We start from the raw sequence: 12,887 nt of genomic DNA on the forward strand, positions 1-12,887 counted from the left end.
ATGATGAGAGAATCATGGGTCAGCTGCCTCCTGTGCTCCCCCTACTGGGGATCGGGCCCACAACCCAGGCATGTGCCCTGCCTGGGAATTGAACCGTGACCTCCTGGTTCATAGGTTGCTTAACCACTGAGCAACACTGGCCGGGCTTGTAATTGTTTTTGATTCTTAAAGTCAGTCTGTGAACAATAGGAAACCTAAAAACCATATAGCGGGGGAAGTAAACGTTCCTGCTGTTTGGAGTCACCCATTCTTTGGGAGGACTAGACTTAATTTTATGATTAGCCTTGATTTTAAACATTTCCTTTTCACTGCAGTTTATTTAACAAATACATGTATTTTATATATGATAAATCTTAAGTTATTTTTATAAACCTAAGAGACTTCTTAAAGGGTTGTCAATATCCTTGGGTACATAAAAATGCAGTTGTTTTTTTTTAGGTCATGGAAAATAAATAGGTAAGTGAGAAGGGATGGGTAGAGTGGAGAGATGTTAAATTATGGGGAAACTTAGTGAGAAGGGCCCATCATTTCTGTGACAAGCAATCGGCAGCCACCCCCTGACAAGTAATCGCAGCCCCCAGCTGTGATATGACGCTCCATGACCCGACGCTACATGACCCTGAGCTCTGAAGGCAGCTGCGTAGTTTGTCTGACCTAGAACATTCAGCTGGACCACACTCACAATTTCCATGGCTCCCTGACAGGTAGGCAGGAATGTCTGAGGCGCTAGGTGCCCGCACACACCTTATCTAAAGGGGATTTGCACTTACTCAGAGTTACTCTAAAATAAGGATGCACGATAAAAATCACGTCACTCAGAGTTTACCCTCATCATCCTTAAATTACCCATAAGACACAGCATCTGCTGGTCGGCCTCACAGGGCAGTTTTCTCCCCGTTTTGGAACAAATCAGCCTAAGGACCGAGTGACGTGAGAGCCGGAATCGGCCATGTTTGTAAGAGCACGGTCTGAAACCAGGCTTCCTCCAATCCCTCCTCCGCTCGTTCCTCAGTATGGCCTTGGGCCTCAGCTCTTTCCCTGAAGTGTGGCTGTCACCCTATCAACCAGCACACAGAGAATCCCAGGGCCTCCCTTACATACCCCAGCTTCCCTTGCAGTTGGTTTGGGGCCATGGGAGGAGGGAAAGTAAGGAGAGGTGAGAAAGTTAAGAACTGGGCATTTCCTCCATCCTTTTCTTCCTTTGCTTCAGTGACCTCACAGATCCCATATTGCAAATATTATAATTTATAAACCTGGACCAGTCATTGTAGGAGCAACACATAAGCTGTTACTGGGTGAGGCCACTGGTATTTTGGTAGTGTTATAACTACAACCTAGCCTAGGCCAGTCTAATACAGTGGGGATAGTAATATTTCCTACTTTCTTGGGTTATAATACAAGTTGAATTAGGTGACATTTATAAATTGTTCAGAATTGCACTTGACTAAACATTATATCAGTGCTTAGCAGGTGACTAGGTAGGTAACTAGGGACAGACAGAGGCAGTAGCTGCTTTCTGAGCTGCTCTGAGAACAGCTAAGGAAAAATCTGAGTCTTGTGTCCTATTTTATGCTTCACCTCCAGAGTAGAATTGCTTGCATTTTACAAAATTCTTCTCTCTTTATCTTCCAAGAGCACAGCCCGGAATTAGCATAAAGTACACATACACGACAACCCACTGTCCCTAACACCTGCTGCCAGGAGAAGGGGCCATGCGCACTCCTTGGACTTCAGGGACATTCCAACCTCTTGGACGGCTTCAGAATTTGACTTGCAGTCATCTTCTTCAACCCCCCTCCCCAGCCCCCCAACACTTCACATTCACACTGAGGACACCTCCAGCGCCATGGCTCCAAGTCCACGCCATTCCACATCCCATCTTCCCTCATGTCAGCCGCTCGATGGAACAGTTACCGCTCAGAATGGGTTGTCATGAAGACCATCACATCTCGACTTCCCAAGTTCCTGACCTGATCATAACTTTCTCCAGCCTTCCACCTTCCCCACCTACTCACTTCTGTTTATATCACCTGCCCTTGCGTGAGACTATGGATTGGGAAGGTTATTGGTGTCCCACAGGGCAGGGAGCACCAAACTACAGCCCATGGGCCAAATCTGCTTTTGTGAATAAAGATGGATTGGAACAAAGCCAGATCCATTTGTCCCCATGTTATCTCTGTGGGTTTCGTGCTACAATGGTGAAGCTGAGCAGCTGTGACAGAGACCACAGTGGCCTGCAAATCCTAAAAGATTTACAATCTTCCACAGAAAGAGCTGGCTGACCTGACCTAGAAAGCCATCTCCCTTCCCCAGGACCCCTGAGATCACTGGAGCCATGTTTCACGGCCAGCCCAAGGCTCCACCACAGTAACCCTCCTCCCACTGCTGCTGGAGAACTGGCTTATGAAGGAGCGTGAGGAGGGAGAACGAGATGATGGGAGGGAACTGGTTGGTGGATTGTGCACATTCAGAGCCAGGTCTTGGTAAGGTGCCCCAGGCCTCCCCAACATCAGGAGGCATCTCACTTGGGCCCACACCTGCCCCTCTCCCCATGACCCAGAGGTCGTTTTCCTGCGTGACATCTGAGCTCTGGGCATGACCACAGTAAGGTGTGCCTCCTCACTGTCTGTCCCCAGCCATCTCTAAGGGGAGCTCATGGCTCCTGCCCTCATGCCCTTAAGAACCTTGGCTCCTGCCTGCCTTGGACTCTTTCTGGCCAGGGCACACTCAGGAAGGAGACCATACCTGAGGTCTTGCCTCTCAAAAACAAAACCGGGCACCAACCAGCTTAGCCACTGCCCCACCTGGGCCGGCATCAGGCCCCCAGGACAGCCCATCTCCCACAGTGCTTTGCCACCATCTCAATCAGAACCCTAAGGACTACCCTAAGTGTAAGCATGCCTCTCACCCTAAGGCAGCATCCCGACAGTACCCACTCTGTGCAGCACACCTGGTAGGTATTCAGTAAGTATTTTTTTAAATCAAATCTTTATTGTTCAGATTATTACAAATGTTCCTTTTTTCCCCCAATAGCTCCCCTCCACCGGGTTCCCACCCCACCTCTGCCCTTACCCGCCCCCCACTGTCCTCATCCATAGGTGTATGATTTTTGTCCAGTCTCTTCCCGCACCCCCCACACCCCTTTCCCGCTGAGAATTGTCAGTCTACACCCTTTCTATGCTCCTGATCTATTATATTCGCCAGTTTATTCTGTTCATCAGATTTTTTATTCACTTGATTTTTAGATTCACTTGTTGATAGATATGTATTTGTTGTTCATAATTTTTATCTTTACCTTTTTCTTCTTTTTCTTCTCTTAAGGAATACCTTTCGAGAAGACAAGATGGCAGCGATATAGGCAGACGCGTCCCAGGTCGTGTCCCGGAGCAGATGGAGTAAGCAGCTGAAACTAATAACACCCACCCCGAATTGGCGAAATTATTCAGCTGGTGAGACGGTTTGCAGCCAGGAAGGGCAGAACTCCCCTGGAAAGCAGATCCAAGCAACAGCAGCCTCCTGAGCACCACACCCTCTGTTTGAGGAACAGCAGCTGTACGTGAAGCCTCCCCCCACCAGCCAGAAGAGCCACCACAGCTGTGAACAGCACCCACCAGAGGAGCTGCTGCCAACTGAGGAGCAGCTGCTACCGCAACCGCCCGAAGAGCAACCACAGCCCAAGGAGCCACTGCCACCCAGGGAACAGCCACTGAACGACTCAACGTCTAGATATGTCAGTGAGATCAAACATGGGTAGACAAAGAAACACCCAAAGGAAAGAAAAGGAGGACTCGCTAGAAAAGCAGCTAAGTGATACAGAGGCATGCAACATGACAGAAAAAGAATTCAGAATAAGGGTCCTAGAGTGCATAAATCGGATGAAGGAAAAAATCAACAACTTCTGCAAGAAGCAAGAAGAAACAGATGAAAAAGTCAACTACCTATGCAAGAAGCAAGAAGAAACAGATGAAAAAATCAATAACTTATGCAAGAAGCAAGAAGAAACAGATGAAAAAATCAATAACTTCTGCAAGAAGCAAGAAGAAACAGATGAAAAAATCAATAAATTATTCAAGAAGCAAGAAGAAACAGATGAAAAGATCAATAAATTATGTAAGAACCAAGAAGAAATGAAGAGCGATATAGCTGCAATAAAAAACACCACTGAAAGTATCAACAGTAGACTAGGAGAAGTGGAGGGCCGAATTAGTGAATTAGAAGACAAGGAAGCAAAACACACCCAAAATGTACTGCAATTGGAGAAAAAAATTAAAAGAAAGGAGGAGAGCCTAAGGAAGCTTTGGGACAGCATGAAATGAAACGACATATGAATAATAGGGGTGCCAGAACAACAGAAAGCTGAACAAGGATTAGAAAACCTATTCGAAGAAATAATATCAGAAAACTTCCCTGAGGTGGGGAAGTAAAAAATCACACAAGCCCGGAGAGTCCCAAACAAGGTGAACCCGAAAAGACCCACACAAGACACATCATAATTATCATGGCAAATGTTCAGGACAAAGAGAGAATCTTACAGGCTGCAAGAGAGAGACAGAAAGTTACATACAAGGGAACTCCCATTAGATTATCAAATGATTTCTCAACAGAAACACATCAGGCCAGAAAAGAATGGATGGAAATTTACAAAGTGATGCAAAACAAAGGACTGAATCCAAGAATACTCTATCCAGCAAGGCTATCATTCAAAATTGAAGGGGAAATAAGAAGCTTCACAGACAAAAAAAGGCTAAGGGAGTTTATCACCACCAAGCCAGCAATGCAAGAAATGCTAAAGGGACTGGTGTAAAAAGAAGAAATAAAAAGCTCAGAAAGAAAACAGCCACACAAAAAAAGAAATGGCTACAAACAAGTACCTTTCAATAATAACTTTAAACGTGAATGGACTAAATGCTCCAACCAAAAGACATAGAGTGGCTGAATGGATAAAAAAACACGACCCATACATTTGCTGTCTACAAGAGACCCACCTCAGAAGAAGGGACGCACACAGACTGAAAGTGAAGGGATGGAAAAATATCTTTCAGGCAAACGGAAAGGAAAAGAAAGCTGGGGTAGCAATACTTATATCGGACAAAATAGACCTCAAAGTGAAGGCCATAACAAGAGATAAGGAAGGCCACTTCATAATACTAAAGGGATTTATACAACAAGAAGATATAACCCTGATAAACATATATGCACCCAATGAGGAGCACCCAAATACATAAAAAAAACTCCTGGAAGATATCAAAGGAGAGATCGACAACAATACCATCATAGTAGGGGACTTTAATACACCACTGACATCACTGGATAACTCCTCTAGACAAACAATCAGCAAAGAAACAGCAATCCTAAATGACTCACTAGATCATATGGACTTAATTGACATCTTCAGAACACTTCACCCCAATGCCACGGAATCTACATTCTACTCAAAGGCTCATGGGACAGATTCAAAAATAGACCACATATTGGGTCACAAACAAAGTCTCCCCAAATTCAAGAAGATTGAAATCATACCAAGCATCTTCTCAGACCACGATGGCATAATATTAAATAAACTACAATAAAAACAGCCCAAAATACTCAAACACTTGGAAACGGAACAGCATGTTATAAAATATTGATTGGGTTACCAATGAGATCAAAGAACAAATTAAAAACACCCTGGAAACTAATGACAATGAAAACGCAACAATCCAAAACCTATGGGACGCAATGAAAGCAGTCCTGAGAGGGAAGTTTATAGCTCTACAAGCCTATCTCAAAAAACAAGAAAAAATGGTAGTAAATCATCTAACTCTACAACTCAAAGAATTAGAAAGACAGCAACAAGAAAACCCCAGAGTGAGCAGAAGGAAGGAGATAATAAAGATTAGAGCAGAAATAAATGACATAGAGACCAAAAAAAACAATACAGAAAATCAATGAAACCAAGAGCTGGTTCTTTAAAAGGATAAACAAGATTGACAAACCTCTAGCCAGACTCACCAAGAAGCAAAGACAGAGGACCCAAATAAACAAAATCAGAAACGATAGAGGCGAAATAACAACAGACCCCACAGAAATACAAATGATTGTTAAAAAATACTATGGACAGCTCTACTCCAACAAACTACACAACCTGGAGGAAATGGACAAATTCCTAGAAAAATACAACATTCCAAAACTCAATCAGGAAGAATCTAAAATCGCAATAGGCCAATAACTATGGAAGAAATTGAAGCAGTCATCAAAAAGCTTCCAGCAAACAAAAGCCCAAGACCAGATGGCTTCACAGAGGAGTTTTACCAAACATTCAAGGAAGAACTAAAACCTATCCTCCTCAGACTACTACAAAAAAATTCAAGAGGAAGGAACACTTCCAAGCTTGTTCTATGAAGCCAGCACCACCCTTAATACCAAAACCAGGGAAAGACACCAAAATGATAGAGAATTACAGGCCAATATCCCTCATGAACACAGATGCCAAAATCCTCAACAAAATCCTAGCAAATCAGATCCAGCAGTACATCAGAAAGATCAACACCATGATCAAGTAGGATTTATCCCAGGGATGCAAGGATAGAACAATATCCGAAAATCAATATACGTGATACATCACATAAACAAATTGAAAGAAAAAAACCACACAGTCATATCAATTGATGCAGAAAAAGCATTTGACAAAATCCAACACCGATTTTTGATAAAAACTCTCAGCAAGGTGGGAGTAGAAGGGTCATACCTCAACATAATAAAAGCCATATATGACAGGCCCACAACCAACATCATACTCAATGGACAAAAACTAACACCATTTCCCCTAAGAACAGGAACAAGACAGGGATGCCCACTCTCACCACTCCTGTTCAACATAGTACTGGAAGTATTAGCCATTGCAATTAGACAAGAAGAAGAAATAAAAGGCATCCAAATTGGAAAAGAAGAAGTAAAACTGTCCTTATTTGCAGATGACATGACATGATATTATACATACAAAACCCTAGAGACTCCATCAAAAAACTACTAGACTTAATACATGAATTTGGCAATGAATCAGGATACAAAATTAACCCCAAGAAATTTGAGGCATTTCTATACACCAATACTGAACTTTCAGAAAGAGAGATTATAAAAACAATCCCATTTACCATTGCACCAAAAAAATTAAGCTACCTAGGAATAAACTTAACTAAAGAGGTAAAAGACTTCTACTCAGAAAACTACAGGATGTTGAAAAAAGAGATAGAGGAAGACATAAACAGATGGAAAAACATACCGTGTTCATGGATTGGTAGAATCAACATCATTAAAATGTCCATACTACCCAAAGCAATCTATAAATTCAATGCACTTCCCATTAAAATACCAACGGCATACTTCACAGATCTAGAACGAACTCTCCAAAAATTCATCTGGAATAAAAAAAGACCCCAATTAGCTGCAGCAATCCTGAGAAAGAACAAAGTAGGTGGGATCTCAATACCAGATATCAAGTTGTATTACAAAGCCACTGTTCTCAAAACTGCCTGTACTGGCACAAGAACAGTCATATAGATCAATGGATATAGAATAGAGAGCCCAGAAATCAACCCGAACCAATATGCTCAATTAATATTTGACAAAGGAGGCAAGAACATACAATGGAGCCAAGATAGTCTCTTCAATAAATGGTGTTGGGAAAATTGGACAGATATATGCTAGTAAATGAAACTAGACCACCAACTTTCACCATACACAAAAATAAACTCAAAATGGGTAAACGACTTAAATGTATGACGGGAAACCATAAAAATTCTGGAAGAATCCAAAGGCAACAAAATCTCAGACATATGCTGAAGCAATTTCTTCACTGATACAGCTCCTAGGGCACTTGAAACTAAAGAGAAAATGAACAAATGGGACTATATCAAATTAAAAAGCTTCTGCACAGCAAAAGAAACCATCAACAAAACAACAAGAAAACCCACTGCATGGGAAAACATATTTGCCAATGTCATATCTGATAAGGGCCTAATCTCCAAAATTTATAGGGAACTCACACAACTTAACAAAAGGAAGATAAACAATCCAATCAAAAAATGGGTAAAGGACCTAAATAGACACCTTTCAAAAAAGGACATTCAGAAAGCCAAGAGACATATGAAAACATGCTCAAAGTCACTAATCATCCGAGAGATGCAAATCAAAACAACAATGAGGTACCATCTCACACCTGTCAGACTGGCTATCATCAACAAATCAACAAACGACAAGTGCTGGAGAGGATGTGGAGAAAAAGGAACACTCGTGCACTGCTGGTGGGAATGCAGACTGGTTCAGCCACTATGGACGACAGTATGGAGTTTCCTCAAAAAACTGAAAATGGAACTCCCATTTGACCCTGTGATCCCACTTCTAGGAATATATCCCAAGAAAACAGAAACGCCAATCAGAAAGGATATATGCACCCCTATGTTCATAGCAGCACAATTCACCATAGCTAAGATCTGGAAACAGCCTAAGTGCCCATCACTAGATTCATGGATTAGAAAACTGTGGTACATCTACACGATGGAATACTATGCTGCTCTAAAAAGGAAGGAATTCTTACCATTTGCAACATCATGGATGGAACTGGAGAGCATTATGCTAAGTGAAATAAGCCAGTCAATGAAGGAAAAATACCACATGATCTCACTCATTCATGGATAACAGAGACCATTATAAACTTTTGAACAATAATAGATACAGAGGCAGAGCTGCCTCAAACAGATTGTCAAACTGCAGCGGGAAGGCCGGGTAAGGTTGGGGGGCAGGAAAGAGGGGGGCTAGAGATCTTGAAGGACTTGTATGCATGCATATAAGCATAACCAATGGACATAAGACACTGGGGGGTAGGGGAGTCCAGGGGATTGTCGGGGGGAGGGGGGGCGGCAAAAAAAGGACACATATGTAATACCCTTTGTAATACTTTAAGCAATAAAAAAAAAAGAATACCTTTCAGCATTTCATATAATACTGCTTTGGTGGTGATGAACTCCTTTAGCTTTTTCTTATCTATGAAGCTCTTTATCTGACCTTCAATTCTGAATGATAGCTTTGCTGGGTAAAGTAATCTTGGTTGTAGGTTCTTGGTATTCATCACTTTGAATATTTCTTGCCACTCCCTTCTGGCCTGCATAGTTTCTGTTGTGAAATCAGCTGACAATCATATGGGTACTCCCTGTAGGTAACTGTTTTTCTCTTGATTCTTTTAAGATTCTTTGTCTTTTGCCCTTGGCATTTTAATTATGATGTGTCTTGGTGTGGTCCTCTTTGGGTTCCTCTTGTTTGGGACTCTCTGCATTTTCTGGACTTGTAAGTCTATTTCTTTCACCAGGTAGGGGAAGTTTTTTGTCATTATTTCTTCAAATAGATTTTCAATATCTTGCTCTCCCTCTTCTTCTGGCACCCCTATAATTTGGATGTTGGTGGGCTTGAAGTTGTCCCAGAGGCTTCTTACACTATCTTCATATTTTTGGATTATTTTTTCTTTTTGCTTTTCCAGCTGGGTGTTTTTTGCTTCTTTGTACTTCAAATCTTTGACTTGATTCTTGGGATCCTCTAAGTCTGCTGTTGGATCTCTGTATATTATTCTTTATTTCAGTCAGTGTATGCTTAATTTCTAGTTGGTCCTTTTTCATATCCTCGAGGGTCTCACTAGATTTATGGAGGGTCTCACTAAATTTATTGGCGGTTTTTAGAAAATTCTTGAAAAATCTTATAAGTGTGATTTTGAACTCTATATCCAGTCATTTGCTTTCCTCCATTTCTGTCATTTGTGACTTGTTTCTTTGTCTCCGCATTTTGGCTGCTTCCCTGTGTTGATAGAGTGGCTTTCTGTGCTAGGTGTCCTATAGGGCCCAGTGGCTCAGCCTCTCCAATTACCTGAGGTGGACACTCTTGGTGCACCCCTTTGTGGGCTTTGTGCACAGTCTTGTGTAGTTAAGCCTTGATTGTTGTTGGTATCACTGTGAGGAACTGACCTCCAGGCCAATTGGCTGTGAGAATCAGCTGTGTCTACGGTGGGAGAACTTCTGTGCTAGAGACACCCTTATGGGGCAAGATTTGTTTCAGTGGAGCTTTGGTGCTCACTGAGTCTGCCCTCTGAGTGTGTCCTTTACGGATCTTAGGAGTTGTAATCTGGATGGTCCCACTCTTACAACTGGGTACACTGGCTCTTGGATCTCTAAGGAGGTGCTAATTTAGCCTCTTCCTGAGGCTACCCAGCAGGAGCTACTGAGATCTGCAGATTCCTCTACTTTGTTTGGGGTTTGGAGGTGCCCAGATGAGGCCCAGCTGTGAAGCAATGCAAGCTGCTGTGAGGACTTGGGCCTTCTTTTGGATGTTCTGGGTCTTTCTGACCCAGCTGCAGTTTGTTAGGTAATCGTAGATTGCAAAGGGCCAGGTCATTCATATGCAAAAGCCTCTGCCACAGCTTGAGTGGGGTGGGTTCTCAGGGAGAAAACAGCTATGGCTGATCCTCAGCCCTGCACTAAGAGGCCCCGGGTCTCAATGTCCTGGTAATCGCTGCAAGCATCTCTGAGAGAAAGCTGTCCTCGAGTTCTGCCCGATGGCAGGCAGTCCAGTTTCTCCCCGTATGAGTCTGAGTTCCCAGAGACTCGCGCAGAACTGGAGTTCAGAGCAGTCGGGAGCTTGTGTCTCCCTCCCGATTGAAAAAGACAATGGTGTCGTCCTCAGTTGCCAGCTCTTTCCGTGTGCGCCTCTGTACCTCTGCACTTTACTTCCGCACCTCCTCTGAGTCTCAGTGTGCTTTTCTCTTTCCTTCTAGTTGTAGAATTTCCACTCAGCCAGCCTTCCTGTGGTTCTGCATGATGTCTGTTTTGTCTTTTAGTTGTAGTTTTGAAGTGGTTGTGCAAGGCAGAAATTTCAGGTGTTTACGTATGCCACCATCTTGGTTTCTCTCTCTCAGTAAGTATTTATTGCACTGAATTACATTAGTACCATTTCAATTTTTATGAAGCCACAAATGCTGATGCAGGTGTTCAGTAAGTGTCATTGCTATGTTACTGACGAAAACAGCCCACATAAATAGTATTACTAATTCCATATGCTAGAACTCAATTTTATAGGGTTAAATAATTTTAAGAGCTTTGGGAAGATGTACTATCGACCAAACTGATTATTTCTGTGAGAAGACTCACATTGAAAGGGTGGTCAAAGAGAGTTTTAATTTTATCTGTCATATTCTAGTGGTTTGAATGTAGAACCGATGCATATAACTAAAAATTAATAGTTTGAAAACTTTAGTCCTATTTCCTGAGACATAATGACCTTCAAGGAAGGGGAAGGGAGGGAGAAGCTAGGGAGAAAAGGGAGAGGGAGAGAATGGAGAGACGAATTACTTAGGATAAGAGTTGTTTGAAGTTTTCTATTTTAGTTCTGAAGTGCTCCTTGAATAATCACTGCATGGATAGATGCCTTGAGCCTAGACTGAAAATAATGAGAGACAAGAGCCACAGATGTAACTTACCTGGGGCCCAGGGTAGTTACATGAGTTAGTTCTCTTAGATTGGAGAAAACTAACAATTTTTAAATCAGAATTAAATTATTCAAACCTCTGTCGGCACTTACTGTTGCTTCAGCCACTGCTCCACAAAGGGAATGGAGAAGAAATCTGTGAATGGCTCCCCTGTCCTCTTTGGATTTTGGCTGGTCATGATGTCATATGTTTGATTGACAGGAAAACAATAAGGAAGAATTCAAGTCAATTGTTGCTATCCTGCTTGCAACTTAACATTATTGAATCTTTAGGGTCACTGAATATTCATGAAAAACTTACTTGTATAACCACTCAGTCAGAAAATCACAGGCAATGAATTTGGTCCTTTTCCTCTAAAGAGAGAAGAAAGAATTAAATAACATTCTTTGCTACATGTCTGAGCAGGGCAAAGGACGAGAGGCTAACTGGTTGCTGTGCCACATGACACACATACGTGTCCTCCACGAAGCTTACAGCAAGAATCCTGAAGATGGTCTCCCATCCTCTGGATAAGCCAGGTTCTAGCAGCAGCGCTACTGAGAGGCAGGGCCCACAGTAGGGAGCTTATTACAGGCTTTAGATCAGGGGTTCTCAAACTATGGCCCGCGGGCCACATGCAAATACAAATATTGTATTTGTTCCCGTTTTGTTTTTTTACTTCAAAATAAGATATGTGCAGTATGCATAGGAATTTGTTCATAGTTTTTTTTTTAAACTATAGTCCGGCCCTCCAACGGTCTGAGGGACAGTGAACTGGCCCCCTGTTTAAAAAGTTTGAGGACCCCTGCTTTAGATCATTCTCAGGATTTATTTAAATTGGAGTAGCCGAAACCGGTTTGGCTCAGTGGATAGAGCGTCGGCCTGCGGACTGAAAGGTCCCAGGTTCGATTCCGGTCAAGGGCATGTGCCTGGGTTGCGGGCACATCCCCAGTGGGAGATGTGCAGGAGGCAGCTGATCGATGTTTCTCTCTCATCGATGTTTCTAACTTTCTATCTCTCTCCCTTCCTCTCTGTGAAAAATCAATAAAATATATTAAAAAAAAATATTGGAGTAATAGTAGTTATTGCTTTCCCCCAGTTCACTCAAATCCTCGGAACAGGTTACTCCAGGTCTAGGTGTCACTTTCAGATGTGGGAACCACATGACAGGTACACTGGGAGCCAGGCCCACAGGCGCACTGGCCAGTACAGCCGACCCTGCCTGCTGCCCACCTAGAGCTGCTCGCTACGTCATCTGTATTAAGGAGCCTGACTATCAGCCCAGGGCACAAACGACACGACCCTGCCTCCCACGGAAGAAGGGGTACAGTTCTACCGATGAGATAGAAGTGGCCGTGCCCTGTGATTTCTCAGGAAGTTCTGCTCTTCATTTCTACCCCCA

At 42.8% G+C, this 12,887-nt stretch overlaps 1 protein-coding gene across 2 annotated transcripts in view; it reads right to left on the reverse strand.

Annotated features, from left to right (window-relative positions):
• The window catches only part of IQCK (IQ motif containing K), a 127,181-nt gene that overhangs the window by 79,002 nt on the left and 35,292 nt on the right, over window positions 1–12,887 (reverse strand). For both annotated transcript variants that reach the window (XM_036310271.1, XM_036310270.1), the window contains exons 5-6: window positions 11,807–11,859; window positions 11,599–11,676 (exon numbers count right to left, since the gene is read on the reverse strand). In XM_036310271.1, coding sequence (XP_036166164.1) covers window positions 11,599–11,676; window positions 11,807–11,859 — 131 coding nt within the window. The remainder of the gene's footprint in view (window positions 1–11,598; window positions 11,677–11,806; window positions 11,860–12,887) is intronic.

This window comes from Myotis myotis, unplaced genomic scaffold (genome assembly GCF_014108235.1).
Source record: "Myotis myotis isolate mMyoMyo1 unplaced genomic scaffold, mMyoMyo1.p scaffold_m19_p_5, whole genome shotgun sequence".
NCBI classification, from domain to species: Eukaryota; Metazoa; Chordata; class Mammalia; order Chiroptera; family Vespertilionidae; genus Myotis; species Myotis myotis.